At 45.5% G+C, this 25,354-nt stretch overlaps 1 protein-coding gene across 2 annotated transcripts in view; it reads left to right on the top strand.

Annotated features, from left to right (window-relative positions):
- Positions 1 to 6,865: 6,865 nt before the first annotated feature.
- Positions 6,866 to 25,354, top strand: part of tmprss3a (transmembrane serine protease 3a) — a 39,292-nt gene continuing 20,803 nt past the window's right edge. The window contains exons 1-5 of one of the 2 annotated variants that reach the window (XM_078232068.1): positions 6,866 to 7,129; positions 9,329 to 9,445; positions 17,824 to 17,940; positions 20,544 to 20,667; positions 22,740 to 22,865. In XM_078232068.1, the coding sequence (XP_078088194.1) occupies positions 22,849 to 22,865 (17 nt within the window). In that variant the 5' untranslated portion in view covers positions 6,866 to 7,129; positions 9,329 to 9,445; positions 17,824 to 17,940; positions 20,544 to 20,667; positions 22,740 to 22,848. Of the gene's footprint in view, positions 7,130 to 9,328; positions 9,446 to 17,823; positions 17,941 to 20,314; positions 20,668 to 22,739; positions 22,866 to 25,354 lie in introns of those variants that run through there. The other variant, XM_078232069.1, reaches the window with a different exon arrangement.

Below are 25,354 nucleotides of genomic sequence, written 5' to 3'. Positions count from 1 at the left end.
GCTGTGAGGTAGCAGTGCTAACCACTGGGCCACTATGACACCTACATGCAAAAGAACAAATGATGATCTCAAAACATCGTGTCGGGGGAACATGGCAGGGAATTTAAGGTGGGGCCTCAATGTAGAAAGTACAACCGACGAGTTTGATTTATCAAAAGCCTTGGAAAGCACTGAGGATGATAGCACTGACACAAACTGGAGGATCACTGCTCACTGTTGGTGAGGTTTTTGAGGTACCATCAGAAATTCAGACAATACAAGACTCACGAAGCCAGTGTCTCAATTTAAAGACGTAACCTTTATTTTGACCAATAGCCTCTAGGAGAAATCATCAAAGGGTCAGGGCAGCTTCCAAGATAGAGCAGCTAGTCCTCTCCAATGAATTCTAATGTATACAATTCAAAACAGATCAATTATAGATTTTCTTATCAATTACTCCTGCCTTTCATTAGCTTTAAATAAATAATTTTCAATATACATAAATCAGCAATAATACCTGTCATATACCTTAGCCAATTGCATCTTCCCCTGTGGAATAATAGCATTTCATTAGTCCTTAGAATTCAGACGTTCCCTCCCATTTTTGCTAACTCAACATCCTGTATCCCTTAGTAACCAGATGCCAGCCACAAAGTTCAAAGTGTACGTTTCCATAAATTCCTCTAAAGATCACTGCCAATGCAGATTAACACATGATTCCACATCTGGGCATGTATCCATCTTATCTGGACAGTGAATAAACCCTTTTCATGAAATATGATAAAGTGTTCTGAATGTTCTTTCCATGAGAAACTCTGCTGATAAAACCTGCATATTTCAAGGCTTCAGTATTCCCTTAGAACCTGGCTTTGTCCTAATGCCCTTTACCATGATGCTTTGCAGCAATCTGCCTTTGGCTAAAGCGAACAATGATTCTTAAAAATGCATGAATACATTCAAAATATCAGCATATGTTTTTTAAAATCATAATCACCTGTTTAAGTCTCTAACTGCATTTCATATGTGTGTAAACTGCTTTCTTATTAGTTTATAAGTCTGTTTTAAAGTCATTTAACTCAATGCTGATAGTTCTCTTGGTGTCTTAATGTCTAATAGTTTAGAAATCTTTACTAACCTATTCGGGTTTTTTCCCTTACACTCACCAACTTCTGTAATTAACGACTGAATTTCCTTTATAGAACTCCAACATGGCTGTCCCACTGGTGATTTTATTGCCTAGGTTACATACTTCGAGAACTTTGCTTTCGGTGATTTGGAGGAATCATTTGTCATTGTCTTGCATGACAGGGCCTGCCTTTCAACAGTTGTTGATAAGGTGGTTTACTCATTACCCATGTGACCATTGTTCTTCCTTGTTTCCTTAGTGCTGCTACCTCTCTGACCCACAGGAGTCGCCACCTCCTCAGGATTCACCTGTCTTCCAATTCTCAAGGATTTATAGATGAGCCACAAGGATATTGCTGTCAGCAGCCCAGGAAGAAAAAAATATCATCACTTCAAAAGAGTAAGAAACACGATGGCCCAGTAGTTAGCACTGCTGCCTCACAGTGCCAGGGACCCGGGTTCAATTCCAGCCTCGGGTGACTGTCTGTGTGGAGCTTACATGTTCTCCCCGTGTCTTGTGTGTTTCCTTCGGGTGCTCATGCCAAAGATGTGTGGGTTGGGTTGATTGGCCGTGTTAAATTACCCCTTAGTATCCCAAGATATGTAGGTTAGGAGGATTAGTGGGGTACATACGTGGGATTATGGGGATAGTGGCCGGGTGGGATTGTTGTCGGTGCAGACTCAATAGGCCTCATTCTGCACTGTTGGAATTCTATGATTCTCATACCCTGACCACTGGCTCTGCTGCAATGGTGTGAAGTCTGAATTCCAGAACCACAGCAATGTGGTTGACTCTCAACTGCCCTCCAAGGGCAACCAGGGATGGGCAATAAATTCTGGCCCAGCCAGCCACACCCATGTCCCACGAATGAATGAAAAAAAAGAACGTTTCTAGCCACCTCGATTAGTAATCTACAGCAACAAGATACTTCTTGTCTTGATAGCCAAAGAGGTCAAGGCCCAGGTTTTGCCAAGGTTGGTGTGGAGAACTAGATGTCACCAGTTGTTCCAATAGTGTCCTGAAGTGGATTATATTCCTAACCCCTTTTTGGGACTATTCTGGATGAGATGTACTGCTTGGATGATCACTCTCACTTAACATCGAGAAAGACAGGCCTCACAGACACTTGAATGGTTTTGAGCAACTGACCTAGCTCTCCCTGAAAGAGAGGAATGCCAGAGATTATTATTGTCCTCTTGATAGCACTCTTAACATGTTTTAACAAATTATAACAATCCGGATTTTATAAAGTTCTGGGCATCTCTCCTCAACAACGTATCTCTCCACTGACGGGTGTACAGAGGTGGGTTTTCGAGATTGGACACAGAAGATTATATGAGAGCTTGTTCCAGACACTCACCACCCTCTGTGTGAAAATATTGTCCCTCTGGACCCTTTTGTTTGTCTCCCCTCTCACCTAAAACCTAGACTCCCCTAACTTTGGAAAAGATGTTGACCATCTAACTGATCTATGCCCCTCATTATTTTATAGACCTCTATAAGATCACCCTTAGGTTTCCTATGCTCCAGGGGAAAAAGTCCCAGTCTATCCAGCCTCTCCTTACAACTCAAACCATCAAGTACCGGTAGCATCCCAGTAAATCTTAAAATGTGAATGGGAATCTGGATGAAGAGGTACCAGCCGCCATTCTCCCATTGCGACCCGCAACTTTTCTGGCAGCTCGAGGTGGGAAGTGCGCATCACTGGCCTTGTACCGGGATTTGCGCATACGCCGGGAACGCAAACGCATCTCCCAGAGCCGGCAAACAGTTGGCGGTCAGACCATGCTGGAAACCGGCGGGAAGGCACGTAAGTCATTTGAATCTTTTTTAAATGTATTTTAAATATGTTTAGCAGGGAACTTTCAGGTCCTGATCGAATCTCCCACGCTGCCAGGAGTAATAAATCATAGAAATCATAGAAACCCTACAGTACAGAAAGAGGCCATTCGGCCCATCGAGTCTGCACCGACCACAATCCCACCCAGGCCCTACCCCCATATCTACCCACTAATCCCTCCAACCTATGTATCTCAGGACACTAAGGGCAATTTTCAGCATGGCCAAACAACCTAACCCGCACATCTTTGGACTGTGGGAGGAAACCGGAGCACCCGGAGGAAACCCACGCAGACACGAGGAGAATGTGCAAACTCCACACAGCCAGTGACCCAAGCCGGGAATCGAACCTAGGTCCCTGGAGCTGTGAAGCAGCAGTGCTAACCACTGTGCTACCGTGCCGCCCCCTCCGTACTTCATTCCGGCGCAGTTTAGAGTAGCTCCCCACGTTCGGGGAACTAGTGGGAGGCCCCGCCGGAATGAAGGGGGGGAAATCAGGGTCCCCCAGGGGTCAGGTGGTGGGGGGGTGGTGCCCCCTGGGCATGGGCACCCTGGCAGTGCCAGCCTGTGCCCCCTGGCACTACCCAAGTGGCAAATGCCCATGCCCAGGGCACCTTGGCATAGCCCATTGGGCATCGGGCAGTGCCAAGGGGGTGGGGCCTATTGTGGGCAGGGACTAGGGGCAATCAGTGTGGATGGAGGTCCCGCTGCCACTCTGCAGACAGGATCAATCTGGGATGGAGGGAGGGCAGCGATTGGGGTGGACTGGGAGGGGGGGGGGTGGTGGTCTGCCAGGGGGGAGAGGAGGGGCTGCCTCTGGGGGGAGGGATCTGACCCCGGGGTGGGGGGGGGGGGGTCTGCCGGAGTGAGGGGGGTGGGGAAATCACCACTCCGGGACATGCGCAGAGTTCCAGAACTGTTAGACTCCGGCGCGAATAGGCCCCGCCCCCCTGGGTTTTTAATAATATTCATGATTGGGACCTCTGCAGTGCACAGAGTGCGGAGATTCGGGTGAGAAGCTGAACTGACAGAACAGTCGGGATTTAGAATAGTTTTCCCGCCATTTCAGCACTTTTAGGAGAATCGCGGCCACCATTTCTAAGAGAAACACTGGCAAAGAGGATAATTTCCAACTCCACCTTGGCTTTTATGATTAATTGTGCACCTGCCCTCGATGGGAGTTTCTGTGCCACCTGCACTCGAATGTCAACCAGCACCATGAGCCACACCATGGTTATGACTGAACTTTTTGGGTTAATGTCAACCTCGTTTTTTAATGTGTTGCTTTTTGGTTCCGGGGTTGAGCGGGTTGGCTTATGAGAAGAGACTGAGTAGTCTGGGGCTATACTCATTGCAATTCAGAAGAATGAAGGGAGATCTAATAGAAACAGATAAGATTATGAAGGGAATAGATAAGATAGAAGCAGGGAAGTTGTTTCCATTGGTGGGAGAAACTAGATCTAGGGGGCATGGCCTCAAAATAAGGCAGAGCTGATTTAGAACTGAGTTGAGGAGGAACTTCTTCACCCAAAGGGTTGTGAATCTGTGGAATTCCCTGCCCAGTGAACAGGCGCCGGAGTGTGGCAACTAGGGGAATTTGACAGTAACTTCATTGCAGTGTTAATGTAAGCCTTATTTGTGACACTAACAAATAAACTTTACTTTACTTTACAGTTGAGGCTGCTTCGTTGAATGTTTTTAAGGCAAGGATAGATAAATTTTTGAATAGTAAAGGAATTAAGGATTATGGTGAACAGGTGGGTAAGTGGAGCTGAGTCCACGAAAAGATCAGCCATGATCTTATTGAATGGCGGAGCAGGCTCGAGGGGCCAGATGGCCTACTCCTGCTCCTAGTTCTTATGTTCTTGTTATGTTCTTTTAAAAATGATTGGAAGCAGGAGGTTCTAGTTGCTGCATATTTAGTTTGTTTTACTTCATTCAGTTCGCTCCAGGGTGTCCTTTCAATTACAACAATTATTCATTTCACTGCTTTGCAAAAAAGTTTTTGGCAAAATTAGAAAAGATAAAAATGATAACGGGGGTGCGAGATTTGAGAACAATTGTGTGCAACAGTTGTGGGCACTTGAAATGTAGCTTTTCACGGACACTCTGGAGCGCACTTTGTGTTCATTTGATGTGTCAACCACAATGTGGTGTTGGCTTACCGTTTGTTTCTGATCATAACGAGGAGCGATGCAACACGTCCTGGTATCCATAGCCACCTGCTCGGGAGCAACCTGATAGTCACTGTTTCCTGGCTGTCTCACCTCTCATTGTTCCCCGCACAGGGATTACAAACAACTGGCTTTGGCAACATTGTCTTTTCATTGCGATTGCTTCGAGACCAGGGAGCCCTGCTGGACTAAGTCATGTCCACACTCTGAGTTGGTTTTATAATTCTGTGTGAGAAATGTCTTCCACAGAGGTAAGCGGAAGATAAATAATTAGTGCCTCAACTGTTTGGCCTGAGGCTCAATCAATTATAGATCTGTTTTCTGTTGGCAAGGCTTCATGAGGCATCGAAGTAAGATAAGTGGGTCTGTCACCTTTAGTCTCTCCTATTTGAGATTGTACTGTTAAAGAAAAGAAGGACTTCTATTTGTAATAGCACCCGTCACGATTCGCGGCGTCCCAAAGCGCTTTACAGCTAATGAAGTACTTTTGTTAAAGTTTATTTATTAGTCACAGGTAAGGCTTACATTAACACTGCAATGAAGTTACCGTGAAATTTTCCTAGTCGCCACACTCCGGCGCCTGTTCGGGTCAATGCACCTAACCAGCACGTCTTTCAGACTGTGGGAGGAAACCGGAGCACCCGGAAGAAACCCACGCAGACACAGGGAGAACATGCAAACTCCACACAGACTGTGACCCAAGGCTGGAATTGAACCCGGGCCCCTGGCGCTGTGAGGCAGCAGTGCTAACCACTGTGCCAGCGTGCCATCATTGTTGAAATGTAGTCATTGTTTTAATGTAGGAAATGCAGCAGCTAATTTGTGCACAGCAAGCTCCCACAAACAGCAATGTGGTGATGACCAGATAACCTGCTTCAGAGGGATATAAATTGATCGGGAGAGCTCCTCTACTCTTCTTCGAAGTAGCACAATGGGATTTTGTTTAACGCCCCCTGTGAAGAGCTGGCCCAGCCTTGGTTTGGAGCCTCACCTGAAAGATGGGCACCTCTGACTGTGCAGCACTCCTTTGGTACTGCAATGCAGCCAGCTTTGCAACTGGCTGAAGATACAAGACCCTCAGGAAACATAGATGAAAAGTCAAGGCCCCACTTTGTAAGTCATCACCAAAAGTTGATGCAAATCAAGATTTGACTTTTGACTGCAGGAGAGTAGGGGTAGCATGCCAAGAGAAAGGCCAGAATCTTACCACCGCTCACCCCACAGGATTTTCCCATCCAACTACAGCGAATTGAGGATTGGCCGACCACCAAATTCTCTGACTTCGCCTTAGCCGGAGTGTGGTGTGAACGGCAGGTGAGATCGCGCCCAATGAGTTCCATTTTTGAAGTGCGGGGGAGAAAAACCAGTAGAACATGATATCCCTTGACAGGGAGATACTGGGAGAGAAGAGTATATCAAACTTTATGTTCGGAGAGAAAACCTCAGAGGGGAAAGGAATATTGTTGCACATTACTGATCAATGCTCAATCTGTATCCTACACCAGTTGAATATTACTTGTGACAATCCTGCCACTGGCACCCATGTACCTGCCAAGTAATTACAGCTCCCTCTTCCCCAGAGCGCAGCATCCAGTGTCCTTGTCCACATTTGCAGATCCATCCAAATCATTCCCCACCCCACCCCAGCAACCCCCTGGAACTGAATGGCTCATCCATTCAGGAATCGATACCACAGTTAGTTAGCCAAACTTCAACTCAAACTTCTTTGGAGTTTGATTTCCCCATTGGGGATTTGAAGACATATTTTTAGAAATACCTCTCTTTGATATACCCTAGTTCTATTCTGGACAGGTACCATGTGTCTATTTTAATGGGTTGTTTTTGTTACTTAATGGACTGCAGGTACAAACTGAAATAACAGAGAAATCAGATAACACAAATTTAGAAATAGTATCAGTCACGGAAGATGAGCTGCCTACTATTGAACTCCCCAACACCGCACAAAGAATCTCCAACATTCATGATCCAAAAGTACTGCCGGTCGAAGCAGGTAATGTACTTGTTTTTCTGTCTCTGTTCTTGTGGCATCTAGTGTGAGTTCCAGACTTTTAGCATTTATTTCAGAGGATTACATTCCAGAATCAACACACAGATTGGAAATGTCCACTGCTACCGTATGGTGTTTATGCTGATTTTAGCTCCATTAGACTTTTGAATGGACCTACCTCACTCTAAGTTGATCTTTCTCTACATCGTACTATGACTGTGACACTACATTCTGCGCTCTCTCACCTCCTTCTCTATGAACGGTATGCTTTGTCTGTATAGCACGCAAGAAACAATACTTTTCACTGTATACCGATACATGTGGCAATAATAAATCAACTCAAATCAAATCAAAATCCTGTATATTGACAAAAAAATGACAATTGTCCCCTGCATTTCTAGAGTCACAGAATTGTTAAAGTGCAGAAGGAGGCCATTCAGCCCATCCTGTCTGCACCAGCACTCCAAACGAGCAATATAACTTACTGCCATTCCCCTGCCTTTTCCCCGTAACTCTGCACATTGCCTGTAGCCATACTCATCTGAAAACACCCAATCTCGTCTGATCTTGGAAGCCAAGCAGCCTCAGGCCTGGTTACTTCTTGGAACTTGCCAAGCATGCCATTTCGGAGGGGACAAAGGCAGTGACCAAGTATGCCAGCTCAAGGTAAAACTGTACAATGCACTGAAAAATATACCCCTGCACATTGTTTCCATTCAAATAATCACCTATTGCCCTCTTGAATGCCTCGATTGAACCTGCTTCCACCGCACGTCCAGGCAGAGCATTCCAGACCCCAACCATTAGCTGCATGAGAAAACCTTCTCTCAAGTCTTTCTTTTACAAATTACTTTAAATCTGTGTCCTCCTGTTCTCGATACTTTTACCAGCAGAAATGGTTTCTCCCTATCTATTCAGTCCAGCCCCCTCATGATTTTGAATATCTAAATCAAATCTCCTCTTAGCCTTCTTCTCAGTCCCAGCCTCTCCAATCTATCCTTCCCACTGAAGTTTCTCATCCCTGGAACTATTTTTGTAAACCTCTTCTGCACTCTCTCCAATGCATTCAGAGTCATCCAGACACGAAACGTTGGCTCTATTCTCTCTCCACAGATGCTGTCAGACCAGCTGAGATTTTCCAGCATTTTCTGTTTTTGGTTACCTTAATAAGCCATTGATTGGTCAATGTACTCGGTGGTCACCCGCCTTTACAAGATATTACACTTGGGCAGGAAGGAATGTCCGGTGTGGATTTTCCTAAGATGACGAGACTATCAATCGGTGCATAGACAACCTATCAATGGAATTTCTCTTTCTGAATCTCTCAACAGAGAGGGTCAGGTGAAGGTTGCCAACTTTCTAATGGAATGTACCTACTTAATGCCAACTAATGCTGAATTAAAGATAGCTTTGGCTTTTTTGTCTCCATACATCAGAGATTGCCTCAAAACTGCCCAAATAAATTCACATGTGATCCTGGGGAGGGGCATCATAAGTTTTAACCCAGGTAGAAACTGAACTCGTGAACAGTTAAGATTAACCGGCTTATTCATCCACAGGAAAGCCATCGAGATCCATTCATTTTGGGCAATGTCCTAGTTTGCATGATTAAGGCCCCATTATTTCATCGGGCCCTGATAGAACCTTTAACTTTGGCCTCTTCAAGAGCCTTGTGAAGAGGATTGAAAAGCTGAAAGGGCCCCTCCCGGTACAATTTTTACTTTCCTTTATGGAGGTAGGAGATTGGATTTAAGCACGTGGTCTGCTTCCATGTTGTGCTTTCTGTTTATCGCTGTCCCAGTGCAAAATCTATTCTTTCCCAGATCCTTTCCCACCTCAATGCTTTGCATGCAATTGGCTGGTAAAGTTAAGTCATGGTGTGGAGATGCCGGCGTTGGACTAGGGTAAACACAGTAAGAAGTCTAACGACACCAGGTTAAAGTCCAACAGGTTTATTTGGTAGCAAAAGCCACTAGCTTTCGGAACAGGCTGTTCCTCCACCTGACGAAGGAACAGCCTGTTCCGAAAGCTAGTGGCTTTTGCTACCAAATAAACCTGTTGGACTTTAACCTGGTGTTGTTAGACTTCTTACAAAGTTAAGTCATGCAGAGGTGCACCCGATTCCAGAGTTTAATTTGGTGTCAGTCGGAACAAAATTCAAACTTCCAGTTGTTTAAACGAGTCCTTTTCTAATCTTTTCAGGAAACCAGGACATAACCTCTTCAAAGTGCCATTTCCTTACATCCAAGAAGCTTCTGATTTTAGTCACAGTGGGTGTGGTTGGTGCTATATTAATAACAATCGCCATAGCTGTGGGTGGTGAGTACAATGTCTACATTTCTCAGTGCTCAAGCTGTACGATTCCGGTGACCTTTTCACAAAAGAAAATAATATTTTTTCTTTTGAGGAATCTCAATCTATTTTTAGCCTATTTTTAGGGGTGGCACGATGGTTAGCACTACTGCCTCACAGCGCCAGGGATCCGGGTTCGATTCCCAGCTTGGTCACTGTGTGGAGTTTGCACATTCTCCCCATGTCTGCATGGGTTTCCTCCGGGTGCTCCGGTTTCCTCCCACAGTCCAAAGATGTGCGGGTTAGGTGCATTGGCCATGCAAAATTGCCCCTTAATGTCAGGGGAACTAGCTAGGGTAAGTGCGTGGGGTTGTGGGGATAGGGCCTGGGTGGGATTGTGGTCAGTGCAGACTCGATGGGCCGAATGGCCTCCTTCTGCACTGTAGGGTTCTATGATTCTATGAGTCCCCCGAGTTTAGGGATAGAGATGAAGACAGATTGGTGGGAGAAATGTCCAGTATCACTATTAGAGATGTCATTACAGAACAAAGAACAAAGAATAGTACAGCACAGGAAACAGGCCCTTCGGCCCTCCAAGCCTGTGCCGCTCCTTGGTCCAACTAGACCAATCATTTGTATCCCTCCATTCCCAGGCTGCTCATGTGAATATCCAGGTAAGTCTTAAACGATGTCAGCATGTCTGCCTCCACCACCCTACTTGGCAGCACATTCCAGGCCCCCACCACCCTCTGTGTAAAAAACATCCCTCTAATATCTGAGTTATACTTCGCCCCTCTCACCTTGAGCCTGTGACCCCTCGTGATCGTCACTTCTGATCTGGGAAAAAGCTTCCCACCGTTCATCCTATCTATCCCCTTCATAATCTTGTACACCTCTATTAGATCTCCCCTCATTCTCCGTCTTTCCAGGGAGAACAACCCCAGTTTACCCAATCCCTCCTCATAGCTAAGACCCTCCATACCAGGCAACATCCTGGTAAACCTTCTCTGCACTCTCTCTAACGCCTCCACGTCCTTCTGGTAGTGTGGCAACCAGAACTGGATGCAGTACTCCAAATGTGGCCTAACCAGCATTCTGTACAGCTGCATCATCAGACTCCAGCTTTTATACTCTGTACCCCGTCCTATAAAGGCAAGCATACCATATGCCTTCTTCACCACCTTCTCCACCTGTGTTGCCACCTTCAAGGATTTGTGGACTTGCACACCTAGGTCCCTCTGTGTTTCTATACTCTTGATGACTCTGCCATTTATTGTATAACTCCTCCCTACATTATTTCTTCCAAAATGCATCACTTCGCATTTATCCGGATTAAATTCCATCTGCCACCTCTCCGCCCAATTTTCCAGCCTAGACAATGCTCATCGCTATCCGCAAATCCAGCCATCTTCGTGTCATCCGCAAACTTGCTGATAACACCAGTTACACCTTCTTCCAAATTATTTATATATATCACAAATAGCAGAGGTTCCAGTACAGAGCCCTACGGAACACCACTGGTCACAGACCTCCAGCCGGAAAAAGACCCTTCAACCGCTACCCTCTGTCTCTTATGGCCAAGCCAGTTCTCCACCCATCTAGCCACTTCTCCTTGTATCCCATGAGCCTTAACCTTTTTAACCAACCTGCCATGTGGGACTTTGTCAAATGCCTTACTGAAATCCATATAGACGACATCCACGGCCCTTCCTTCATCAACCGTTTTTGTCACTTCCTCAAAAAACTCCACCAAATTTGTAAGGCACGACCTCCCTCTTACAAAACCATGCTGTCTGTCACTAATGAGATTGTTCCGTTCTAAATGCACACACATCCTGTCTCTAAGAATCCTCTCCAACAACTTCCCTATCACGGACGCCAAGCTCACCGGCCTATAATTTCCCAGGTTATCCCTGCTACCCTTCTTAAACAACGGGACCATATTCGCTATCCTCCAATCATCAGGGACCTCACCTGTGTCCAAAGAAGCGACAAAGATTTCCGTCAGAGGCCCAGCAATTTCATCTCTCGTCTCCCTGAGCAGTCTAGGATAGATGCCATCAGGCCCTGGGGCTTTGTCAGTTTTAATGTTCCCTAAAAAAAAAAGCACTGGAAAAAATTCTTAAGTTCGCTAGCCTGAGGGTGATTTTAAATGTTTCTTTCTGCGTCTCTCACCCATGGCAGATGGTTGTATGATCCCGGGAATGAAAAACTTGATGTATGAGGAGCATTTGAGGACTCTGGATCTGTACTCAATGGAGTTTAGAAGGATGAGGGGGGATCTCATTGAAATTTACAGAATACTGAAAGGCCTGGATAGAGGGGACGTGGGGAAGATGTTTCCATTAGTCAGAGAGACTAGGATCCGAGGGCACAGCCTCAGAATAAAGGGACAACCCTTTAGAATGGAGATGAGGAGGAATTTCTTCAGCCAGATGTGAATCCATTAAATTTCTTTGCCACAGAAGGCTGTGGAGAACAGTCATTACATGCATCTGAGACAGAGATGGATAGGTTCTTAATCAAAGGTTACAGGGTAAAGGCGGGAGAATAGGTTTGAGAAACTTATCAGCCATGATTGAATGGTGCAGTAGACTTGATGGGCCAAATGGCCTAATTCTACTCCTATATCTTATGATCTTAAGCATTCTCAATCCAGTGACTTCAGATGATAATCTAGGCTGACACTTCCAATGCAGTACGGAGAAAGTACTGCACAGTCTGAGGTGCCATTCTTCAAATGAGACATTAAACCGAGGCCCAATCTGCCCTCTCAAGTAGATGTAAAATATCCCTTGGCACAAAGGGAAGAAAAGTTGTGTAATTTTATAGTGGCTTCAGGATAATATTTATACCTCAACAACTATAAACAGATTGTCTGGTCATCATCATGTTACTGTTTGTGGGAGCTTGCTAAGTGAAAACTTTGAAATTGTATACCCAAGTCCCAGCTCATTAAAGTTTTAAAGTTTATTTATTAGCGTCACAAGTAGATTTACATTAACACTGCAATGAAGTTACTGTGAAATTCCCCTAGTCGCCACACTCCGGCGCCTGTTTGGATACACTGAGGGAGAATTTAGCATGGCCAATGCACCTAACCAGCACATATTTCGGACTGTGGGAGGGAACTGGAGCATCCGGAGGAAACCCACGCAGACACGGGGAGAACATGCAGACTCCGAATAGATGGTCACCCAAGCCAGGAATCGAACTCAGGTCCCTGGCACTGTGAGGCAGCAGTGCGAACCACTGTGCCACCGTGCCGCCCATGTGATAGACAGATAGTGATTCTGATACTGAACCCTGGGGTACATCACGTGTAGCTACCTCCATTCTGAGCATTCTGAGCAAGAATCATACACCGATACTCTCTGTCCTTCATTCAATATTACATCTTTGCTTCCACTGCCCTATTAATCCTATATGCCTTAATTCTGCTAATAAATCTATTATGTAGTATTTTATCAATCTCCTTTTGAAATCACATGATCATCTTTAACCTTTTCCATTACTTTATCAGATGACTCAATTAATTTAGTCAAATATGATTTGCCTGTAATAAATCCATGCTGACTTTCATTTATTCACCCAGAATTTTCCAGGTATTAATTATTTTTTTCCCTGGATTACTGGCCTGGTCTACAACCGTTGACTTTATCCCATTGTCTGTTTAGAACAGCGAGTGTAAAATTATGGATGCCACTTGCACTATTAATAAAGTGTTTTGAAGTATTCTGAGGCCTAATATATGCAACCACCTTTGAGCTGATCCAAAACAATCAGCACGGTTTTAGTAATGGGAGATGACGCTTGACTAATTCATTGGAGTTCTTTGATAATTTCTTTTTATTAATTCATGAGATGTGGGCATCTTTTGCTGGGCCAGCATTCACTGCCTATCCCTAGTTTCCCTTGAGAAGGTGGTGGTGAGCTGCCTTCTTGAATCGCTGCAGTGCCTGTGGTGTAGGTACACCCATCATGCTGTTAGAGAGAGAGTTCCAGGATTTTGACCCAGCAACAGTTGAGGAACGGTGACCTATTTCCAAGTCAGGATGGTGCATGGCTTGGAGATAAACTTGTGTGGGTGGTGGTGTTCCCAGGTATCTGCTGCCCTTGTCCTTCTAGGTGGTAGAGGTCATGGCTGTTGAAGGTGCCATTGAAGGAGCCTTGGTGAGTTATCACAGTGCAACTTGGAGATAGTACACACTCTGCATCAATGGTGGAGGGAGTGAATATTTAAGGTGGGTGGATGGGGTGGGCCAGTCAAGCCGGCTGCTTTACCCTGGATGGTGTCAAGCTACTTGAGTGTTGTTGGAGCTCCATTCATCCAGGTGAGTAGAATGCATTCTGTCACATCCCTAGCTTGTTCCTTTCAGGTAATTGACAGGCTTTGGAGGGATCAAAAAGTGAGTTATTTTCCACAGGATTCACAGCCTCTGACTTGCTGTTGCAGTCACAGTATTTATATGGCCGGTCCAGTTTAGTTTCTGGTCAATGGTAACCCCCAGGATGTAGATTGTGGGGGATTCAGCGGTGGTAATGCCAATGGATGTCAGAGGAAAATGCTTAGATTTTCTCTTGTTGGAGATGGTCATTGCTTGGCACTTGTGTGATGCGAATGTTACATGCCACCTGTATCCCAAGCCTGAATATTGTCTCGGTCTTGTTGCATGTAGACATTGACTGTTCAGTATCTGAGGAGTCATGAATGATGCTGAACATTGTGCAATCATCTGCGAACATCCCCATATCTGACCTTATGATGAGGGGGATGTCATTGAAGAAGGAGATGAAGATGATAAGGCCTTAGGACACTACCCTGAGGAACTCCTGCAACAATACACTTTAAAGTTAAAGTTTAATTATTAGTCACAAGTACGGCTTACATTAACACTGCAATGACGTTACAGTGAAATTCCCATAGTCACCACAGTCCAGCGCCTGTTCGGGTCAATGCACCTAACCAGCACGTCTTTCAGAATGTGGGAGAAAACCAGAGCACCCGGAGGAAACCCACGCAGACACGGGGAGAATGTGCAAACTCCACACAGACAGTGATCCAAGCTGGGAATTGAGCCCAGGCTCCTGGTGCTGTGAGGCAGCAGTAGTAACCACTATGCTACCATGCCACCTGAAAATCGCAGTATGATCAAACAGAGTCAACATGCTTTTATGAAAAGGAAATCAGATTTGACAGATATAATAGCAGTCTTTTGAGGATGTTCCTTGCAGGGCTGATAAAGAGGAACCAGTAGATGTTGTATACTTGAATTCCCAAAAAAGGTATCCAATAAGGCACAGATAGAAAGTGAACTTGCCAGGCTCATGGAGTTGGGGTCATAACGTAGGATGGATAGAGGATTGGTTAATGGACATTTTCAAACAGGGCATTTTCAAGTTGGCAGGCTGTATTTAGTGGAGTGCCATAAGGCTGTATGAAGGTCTTGTGGCACAGTGGGTAGTGTCTCTGCCTCTGAGACAGATGCTCTGGGTTCGATTCCCACCCCAGGACTTGATGGCCAAGGAAGGTGCATTCATAACACGGCTAAAAATATGAGTATCAAATCCTTCCAACACATACCAATGGCAGGCGTGGCATTGCATGGGCAAGCATGTTGTAGGCAGCCAGGGAAAGCATGATGTCAAAACATCAATTTGCACACAGAAAGCTCTCACAAATCAAGATGAATGGATAACTTGATTCTATTCGTGAAGTTGGTGCATGAATGCGCTTTGTTGAACAGAGGTCGCAGGTTCAATTCCTAATCGGTGCTGAGTTGGCTGGTCTCAGGGTTTACACAAAGGTGCACTGTGACTCTCAGTGAATTTGCACCAAGTAGGTGCGAACATTTCTGTGTCTCCGTTTTTGAGTACGCCCTGTTGGCAGCAAACTTGTGATGGCCCTCATTGTAAAATGTACAGAAGCAAATTCAAATTTCAAAATTACCACTTGTGAGATATCAGCTTGTTTTAAATTTGCTAAACTTGATCCCTGTCCTCTGACCATGATAGGTCACTGGTCAGTCATTCTACATAGCATTGCCTTTCTTAGCATCATATGATCCCTCACATTCGCATTTCTGGAGAGAATCCACCACCTTATTTTCAAAGCATTCAAGCAAAAAGCACAATACTGAGGTCAAATTCCTCTGATGAGCACCTGCCCAGATATTCTTCACTACCTTCCAGCTAACTTCGATGCTATTAGTTTGTAATCCTGGGTAACTCATGAGTCGATATACGCGATCTTCTTGGAGATCCTCTCCACTTGGAGCCGGCAGTTTGCGGTGTCGATGGTAGCCATGATGTGGAGATGCCGGCGTTGGACTGGGGTAAACACAGTAAGAAGTCTCACAACACCAGGTTAAAGTCCAACAGGTCTATCTGGTAGCACAAGCCACCAGCTTTTGGAGCGCTGCTCCTTCATCACCTGATGAAGGAGCAGTGCTCCAAAAGCTAGTGGCTTTTGCTACCAAATAAACCTGTTGGACTTTAACCTGGCGTTGTGAGACTTCTTACTGTGTTTACCCCAGTCCAACGCCGGCATCTCCACATCATAACACATGAGTAGCCATTGGCTTTCGCAGGTCTTTATCTCTGGAAGTTCAGTGAAGCAAGGTGTGTACATGCTCTTATATAGGGGAGTATGCATGGCTGAAAAACCTTCAACTTTCCCATAACTCAATTAACCTGTGATCACAGCAAAAATATGGTTTCCGTAAAGAAAAGAAAATGTCCTATCAATGTATGCTTGAAACTTTATGTATGGTTTCATTGAGTTTCCAAGCCAGGGAGTCACCACTTGCTCCTTTTAATATTGTATAGATCGCCAGGAAACATGTTTAGTGTCCTGTCTACTATTTCCTTCCCTAAAGGACATTAGTGAACCAGATGGGTTTTTCCGACAATCGGCAATGGTTTCATGGTCATCAGTAGATTCTTAATTCCAGATAATTTTTATTGAATTCAAATTCTACCATCTGCCCTGGCAGGATTTGAACCCCAGTCTCTGGAACATTAGCTGAGTGTCTGGGTTAATAGTCTAGTGATAATACTACTAAGCCAATGTCTCCCCTCTATGAATTTTTAACCCTTGTCTCACGAAAACATTAAAGATCATACTAATAACTCTTGTCATTTGCAGAATAGCTTGAAATCTTGCTTGCTTTGATGCTAAAATACCAGGAATGATTTTATCAGGCTGTGCTGTTCATGCCCATGTTTGGCGAGTCTCTACACCATCAAAATCCCCCTGTGTAAATCCAGTGTCAGGGCCCAACCTGCCTCCAAAGTGAAATAGAGATCCTGAAGGGTGGTCCCTCCATCCTCATTGTAGTGTAAATGTGACCTGAGTAATTTATTTAAGAGAAAAATGTTAGATGCTAAAACAGTTTAAGCAAAATGAAGGTGTAGGAAAATATTGGGGAAATGGTGACAAAGTGGCACTGCCACTGGGCTAGTAATTGAGAAACGCCAGGCTAATGCTCTGGGGACTTAGGATCACATTCCTCCACAACAGCTGGTGGAATTTAAATACAATTACATCTGGGATTGAAAGCTCGTCTCGATAATGGTGACCATGGAACTATCATCGATGTCATAAAAACCTATCTGGATGTTCACTAATACTCTATAGGGAAGGAAATTTGCCATCCTTGTCTGGTCTGGCCTACATGTGACTCCAGACACACAGCAATGGGTATTTTTTTTATTCATTTGTGGGACATGGGTGTCACTGGTTGGTCAGCATTTATTGCCCATCCCTAGTTGCCTGAGGGCAGTTGAGAATCAGCCACATTGCTGTGGATTGGGAGTCACATTTTGGCCAGACCAGTTAAGGATGGCAGATTTCCTTTCCTATAGAGTCTTAGAGAACCTCCAGATAGGTTTTTATGACAATAAAATTTACAGAAAATTTACAATTTACAAAAATTTACAGCAATGTGTATTTTTTTTATTCATTCATGGGCATCATTGGCTGGCCAGCATTTATTGCCCATCCCTATTTGCCCAGAGGCAGTTGAGAGTCAACTACATTGCTGTGGCTCTGGAGTCACATGTAGGCCAAACCAGGTAAGGACGGCAGATTTCCTTCCCTAAAGGACATTAGTGAACCAGATGGATTTTTCCAACAATCGACAATGGTTTCATGGTCATCAGTAGATTCTTAATTCCAGATATTTGGTTGACACTTAACTGCCCTCTGCAATGACCTCGCAAGCCACTCAGTGCAAGGGCAAATAAGGGTGTGCAACAAATGCTGGCCCAGCCGGCGACACCCATTTCGCCAGAGAGAATGAAGAAAAATCAATCCTGTTGTTTTTTAAAAATTTATTCTTGAACAAAGCTCATATGAAGACAGCAACTGTTAAAAACCAGTACTAATTACAAAATGCTTTCAGTCACACACAGTTGCATTGGCAAGTTCCAGTGTCATGCATCTTCATCATGTATATGGCACACAGCTCGATGTGATGGTACTAAAGACTGCCCTTCAGGAGAAGATGAGCTGGGATGTGGTAATGTAGAACATTGATTTCTCTGAATGTTTATCTTTCTAACGGGCTACATTGTGCTGGAGAGGTAACAGCGCGTTAATGATTCACGCCATTATGAATGCATTAATCAGTCGACACTTCTCGAGGATGAGGGGAGATATGCTGGGAGGAACTCATCTCCAGAATTCGCTGATCGATTTACATTTTTGCTTTGCACACATGACATCTAGTCCATTGACTTCATTGTTGACACAGAGGTTTGGGATTTTCCGGCCACCCTCGCCCCAAGAATGGAAAATCCCACCCGAGGTCAACAGACCTTTCCATGGTCCACCTCTCCCCCATTGCGATTCCTGCGGCGGACGGGATGGGAAAATTCCACCCAGAAGGCTAATAATGAATAGCATACATATCCTTTAACAACAGGGTGATTGTCAATACAAAGCAAATCGATTTCCCTGCCCAGAAAGGGAGTAATTAACCTGTCCAATCTCATTCCTGCAAGTATTAAATTCTTCTCAGAGACTTCAAAAATTTCAAACCTTAAAGTTGAATGTGATGTTCCTATATTTGTTCTGTACCTTTTCTCAGCCTCTTTGTCTAGTCATCCATCTCCTCTCTTTGGGCAGAATCTCCGATATTTTGCCAGTGTGTCAGTTTCAGTGGGAAATTCGGCGTGTAGCTCTCCAGTTACACAGCTGAGTTTTCGCTCCAGATTCTCTGGCACTCTGGGAGCATGGTTTCTCCCGTCACCCTGGTGGAGTGAGGCCCGATAGACTGGCTCCACACAGATCGGGATGCCATTGATAAAGGGCGCCCAATTAACGTATGAAATAAACTCCTCCCCACCCCCCCCACGGACATGGGAGACAACCCACCCCCGCCCCCCACATGCATCGGGGTGACCTCCCCCTCAACACAGGCATCGAGCTTAACTCCCTCCCCCGTCCACACAGACATCAGGGTAACGCCCCTACACCGGCATTGGGGCAACCCTTGCACACACCCTGCTCACACACAGGGTGACCCACCACCGTGCCTCCCTCCACCTACTCACAGTGCAATCCACCCTCCCCACCCCCCCACGAGTATCCGATCAATACCACCCACCCACACAGGTTTCAAGCCCCTCCCCCACCCCCCACCAACCCAGGCTTCATGGCAAACCTCCCTCCCATAAGCATCATGGTGATCCTCACCTCACTCGGGGATTGGGGCAAAACACCCCAATAAGCACCCAGCCCCCCACCTCCACAACAGGCACTGCGTCAATTACCCCATATATAGAAGAACCCCCCCCCCCCTCCAATGGGCTCCCCCCAGAGGGCCCACCCCATAGTGCCACCCTGGCATTGTCATCCTGACATTGGCACCTTGGCGGTGGCAGGGTGCAGTATCTGGCTGGCAAGTGCCAGGGCACTGCCCAGGCATGTCCCTCTCCCCCTGGGGGCTGTACTTGCCTTTGCATTCCCTGCGGGTTCCCCTCAACTGCTTCAGGTTGTTAAATACCTGTTGTAAACCTTGGGGGACGTGACATCACTGCGGCGGTGTATGTATATTCAGTGAGGGGGGGGAATGTATTGCGGAGAAGCCCCTTAATCATATTTAACTTTATTAGAATGTATGGAAATGAGAATCCTGTCCGCTGGGTGCGAAGTTCATCACGTCAGCGGTGCAAAGTGGGAAAAATCGGAAAGTGAGTTCTCGCCAGCGGGAATCTCAATTTCAGAATCTCGGGAGAATTTGTGCCCATGTCACCATTCACACTCATGACGAGCGCGAGGGCAAAATCACCCCTTTTAATTCTGCCCTGTGGCTGATTTGACTCTGATTCACCTGAATTCCTTCTGCATCGCTCCTCTATTACTTTGTTGATTGTTAAACCTCTGCAATTAAGGAGATAGACAATCATTGTCACTATTCACTGAGGTCTGTTGCCTTCTCTGCCTAATTACCAATTTGAGTTCACAGAAAGCTACGGCTCGAGGAACGTTTGAGCTGATGGAGATCGAAAAACCATTAACCTAATGGGGCACATCACGAGAATTGCCTACTTCAGTAATTTCAGTATCTTTCACAGCATGGGATTTCACTGCCGGAGATTGGAACATAAGTTAAAGTTTTTAAAGTTTATTTATTAGTGTCACAAGTAGGCTTACATTAACACTGCAATGAAGTTACTGTGAAAATCCCCGAGTTGCCACACTCCGGCGCCTGTTCAGGTAACACTGAGGGAGAATTTAGCATGACCAATGCACCTAACCAGCACGTCTTTCGGACTGTGGGAGGAAACCTGAGCACCCAGAGGAAACTCGCGTAGGGAGAATGTGCAGACTCCGTCCACAAAGTCACCCAAGCCGGGGATCGAACCCGGGTCCCTGGCATTGTGAGGCAGCAGCACTAACCACTGTGCCACCGTGCCGCCCTATGATTCCAATTCAAACCATGAGCAGCTCACACTCACATGATAAACATGCAACGGATCTTCAGGATGATGTTACGCCCGTTAGGTTTAAGGAGCTGGGCAAGAGAATGCCGATGGTAGATCACTTCTAACTGTAGGCTTGGGAATTGTATCTGCTCCAGCTGTAACCTTGCCCTCTTTTTCCTTTCTGCTTTGTCAGTGCGAGTCAGTGGAAAAAGTTCGGTGGTACAGATTTATACAGGTGGGACGTGGAAGACAGTGTGTTGGGAGGGCTGGAATGCTGTGCATGGAACGGCTGCTTGTAAACAACTCGGCTACAGCAGGTAAATTCATTCTGTTTAAAAAATATATATTCCTCTCCCAGCCTAATCTCCTAAAAGCATTGACTCGCTGGAGTGCTTGAAAGCTGCGCTGTTAGAGGTGCCATTCTTCTAATGAGATAGCAAATCTAGACCTGGTCTACCCCCTCAGCTGCATGCCAAAGGTCACACGGCAATGTTGCAAATAATTACTGGCTGGTTCTCCCCAGTGTCCAGGCTGTCTGGGCTTTGGAAGGTAACCAGTCAAATTGACACTTCTGGCCTTCTGTAATCACAATGCCATGAGGCTGCCTCTGGAGACAGACATCCTGACATCAGTTCAATAAAGCCTCTCACAGAAGCAGACACTGAAGAAGACTGGGTAAAAGCAAATTACCGCAGATGCTGGAATCTGAAACCAAAAGAGAAAATGCTGGAAAATCTCAGCAGGTCTGGCAGCATCTGTAAGGAGAGAAAAGAGCTGATGTTTCGTGTCCAGATGACCCTTCATCAAAGCTTATTTTATCTCCTCACAGATCTGCCAGACCTGCTGAGATTTTCCAATTTCTCTTTTGGTTTCAGATTCCAGCATCTGCAGTAATTTGCTTTTATCCAGTGTTTAACTCACTGCCACTTCTCTTGCAGGAATGCCTACCCTGAAGATGTACTGCTCTTCTCTCTGACAGGATTTCAGTATGTCTTTCCCCCCCACCCCCCCTCTCCCCCTGCAATCCACCTTCACTGCTTTTCATTTCTCTCTTAGTGTTGGACAAGGTATTTACCCAGCTTTGACAAAGAGTCATCTAGACTCAAAATGTCAGCTCTTTTCTCTGCTTACAGATGCTGCCAGACCTGCTGAGATTTTCCAACATTTCCTCTTTTGGTCACTGAAGAAGGTTGCTGTCCTTATAATTGAAACATTGGCCAACATTTATCCCTCAGCCAAAATCACTAAAGCAGGTGACCTGGTCATTTATCTCACTCTGGTTGTTGGAGTTTTCTGTGTAAGCGTTAGCGGCCATGTTTTGCTACAACAGCAAGTACACTTCAGAATTATTGGCTGAATTCACTGGGTTTATTTTGGGGTGTAAAACAGACAGAAATGGCCCCCACTTCATTTAGAACATAGAACATAGAACATAGAACAGTACAGCACAGAACAGGCCCTTCGGCCCACGATGTTGTGCCGAGCTTTATCTGAAACCAAGATCAAGCTATCCCACTCCCTATCATCCTGGTGTGCTCCATGTGCCTATCCAATAACCGCTTAAATGTTTCTAAAGTGTCTGACTCCACTATCACTGCAGGCAGTCCATTCCACACCCCAACCACTCTTTAGTTGGGAAATGGACGATGATATCCTATTGCTATTCTGAAATACCGAGAACTGCTTCTCGGGCGGCAGGGTGACACAATGTTTAGGACTGTTGCCTCATAGAGCCAGGGACCCAGGTTCGATTCCCGGCTTGAGTCACTGTCTGTGTGGAGTTTGCATGCACTCTCCCTGTCTGCGTGGGTTTCCCCCGAGTGCTCCAGTTTCCTCCCTCAATCCAAAGGTGTGCATGTTAGGTGGATTGGACATGGTAAATTGCCACTTGGTGTCCCAAGATGTGTAGGTTAGGGGGATTAGTGGGGTAAATATGTGGGGTTAGGGGAATAGGGCAGGTGGATGGGTCTGGGTAAAATGCTCTGTTGGGGAGTCGGTGCAGACTTGATGGGACGAATGGCCTCCTTCTGCACTGTAGGGATTCTATGATGAAAACATTTCCAGATAACTGGTGTTTCTGGACAGATTTCCAGACTGGAGCGGTACGAGTGTGTTGTGCTCCATAAGGTATCATAGTGTGGGACACCCTGGATGGAGCAGGTCTTTCTCTGTCCCCCACTGTGTTTCCCCCTTTCTCTCATGCAATAACATGGTAAAATTCCCTGGATTTTCTTCAGATGCCAGGTGAAGCTAAAGGCAAGGCTTCCCAAGTTGCGTTTAACAGACTTTTAGATATCAGTTCAAGGTTTATTTGAATGGTGGTAAAGTGCTGTTGCTTTTGACTTTGCAGCAAGACCTTTGCCCAAATGCCTCTGCTTTGTGTTCCCAGTTACATCAACTCCACAGAGCTTCCCATTGCATCCATTGAGGAGAAACTGAAACACAACTATGTCAAAGTAAACTTGAGCCAACGCAGAATCAACAACCCCAGGATACAAATGGTGATCTCACTGAGGTATCTAAACCATTAAAAATTAGCGGTTCTGCTGTTTTCTTTTAAGCTTAACACATTCATATCAATTGTGTTGTCCTGCTATAACGATCTAACTCATTTTAAATTCAAGATGTGGAGATGCCGGTGTTGGATTGGGGTGGGCACAGTAGGAGGTTTCACAACACCAGGTTAAAGTCCAACAGGTTTATTTGAAATCACTCACCTGATGAAGGAGCAGTGCTCCGAAAGCTCGTGATTGTAAAGAAGCCTGTTGGATTTTAACCTGGTGTTGTGAGACTTCTTACTATTTTAAATTCAGTCACACTCCCAGATAACAACTATTGGATGGCATGGTGGCACAGTAGTTAACATTGCTGCCTCACAGCGCCAAGGACTCAGGTTTGATTCCAGCCTCTGTGACTGTCTGTGTGGAGTTTGCACCTTCACCCAGTGCCTGCGTGGGTTTCCTCCAGGTGTTCCGCGTTCCTCTCACTGTCCAAAAATGTGCAGGTTAGGTGGACTGGCCATGCACAATTGCCCCTTAGTGTCCCACAGTGTGTAGGTTAGAGGGGCTTAGCGTAAAGTAAAATAAAGTTTATTTATCAGTCCCAAATATGCTTACATTAACACTTCAATAAAGGTACTGTGAAAATCCCCTAATCGCCACATTCCGGCACCTGTTCGGGTACACTGAGGGAGAATTTAGCATGGCCAATGCACCTAACCAGCACGTCTTTCAGATTGAGGGAGGAAACCGGAGCACCCGGAGGAAACCCATGCAGACACGGAGAGAACATGCAAACTCCACACAGACAGTGACCCAAGCTTGAAATTGAACCCGGGTCCCTGGCACTGTGAGGCAGCAGTGCTGACCACTGCACCACCGTGCCACCCTAAATTGAGTAAATATGTGGGATTATGGGAACAGGGCCTAGGTAAAATAAAATGGTGTGTCGGTGCTGACTTGATGGACCAAATGCCCTCCTTCAGCACTGTAGGGATTCTATGATAACTGTGCAGTTCAACAATCCACTTAACATCTAATAGTGTTACTGTTCGTCTGACATACACGTAATGAATCACTTTAATCACTTTTTGATTTAACATTGATTTTTTTTCCCAATCCTCTGCATTCTACAGACGAGAGTTTTTTGCAAGTTGAGAGATCCCAATGTGGTTTGAAGTTGTTGTAAGAATGAGATCTCAAGGTCAGAGGAGCAGTTTGGATAAAGAAATCTTCCACAGCTCATTTGATCTCAATTTGGCAAGATATCTGCACATCACAGTATCAAACTTGTTTTTCAATGCGTTGGAAGGGATTATGATCCTAATCCCGCCTTCCTCCCCATATCCCTTGATCCCTTTAGTCCCAAGAGCTATATCTAATTTCTTCTTGAAATCACACAACGTTTTGGCCTCAACTACATTCTGTGGTAGTGAATTCCACACATTCACCACCCTCTGGTCGAAGAAATTTCTCCTCACCTCAGTTCTAAAAGCTTTACCCCTTATCCTCAAACTATGACCCCTAGTTCTGGACTCCCCCACCATCAGGAACATTCTTTCTGAATCTACCCTGACTAACACTGTTAGAATTTTGTAAGTTTCTATAAGATGGAAATCCACAATAATTACAAAATTTGATTTGATTTGACTTATTATTGTCACATGTGTTAGTATACAGTGAAAAGTGTTGTTTCTTGCGCGCTATACAAATAAAGCATACCGTTCGTAGAGAAGGAAAGGAGAGAGTGCAGAACACAAAGAAAATTACAGCACAGGAACAGGCCCTTCGGCCCTCCAAGCCTGCACCGACCATGCTGTCTGACTGAACTAAAACCCCCTACCCTTCTGGGGACCATATCCCTCTATTCCCATCCTATTCATGTATTTGTCAAAACGCCCTTTAAAAGTCGCTGTCGTGTCTGCTTGCACTACCTCCCCCGGCAGTGAGTTCCAGGCACCCACTGCTCTCTGTGTAAAAAACTGGCCTCCTTTAAACCTTGCCTGTCACACCTTAAACCTGTGCCCCCTAGTAATTGACTCTTCCACCCTGGGAAAAAGCTTCTGACTATCCACTCAGTCCATGCCCCTCATAATCTTGTAGACTTCTATCAGGTCGCCTCTCAACCTCCGTCGTTCCAGTGAGAACAAACCAAGTTTCTCCAACCCCTACTCATAGCTACTGCCCTCTATACCAGGCAACATCCTGGTAAATCTTTTCTGTACTCTCTCCAAAGCCTCCACATCCTTCTGGTAGTGTGGCGACCAGAATTGAACACTATATTCCAAGTGCAGCCCAACTAAGGTTCTATAAAGCTGCAACATGACTTGCCAATTTTTAAACTGAATGCCCCGGCTGATGAAGGCAAGCATGCCGTATGCCTTCTTGACTACCTTCTCCATCTGCATTGCCACTTTCAGTGACCTGTGTACCTGTACACCCAGATCCCTCTGCCTATCAATACTCTTAAGGGTTCTGCCATTTACTGCATATTTCCTATCTGTAT

Source organism: Mustelus asterias, chromosome 17 (assembly GCF_964213995.1).
Source record: "Mustelus asterias chromosome 17, sMusAst1.hap1.1, whole genome shotgun sequence".
Classification (NCBI taxonomy): Eukaryota; Metazoa; Chordata; class Chondrichthyes; order Carcharhiniformes; family Triakidae; genus Mustelus; species Mustelus asterias.
The sequence above is the reverse complement of the archived record's forward strand: the minus strand, read 5'-3'. Positions and strand labels throughout refer to the sequence as shown.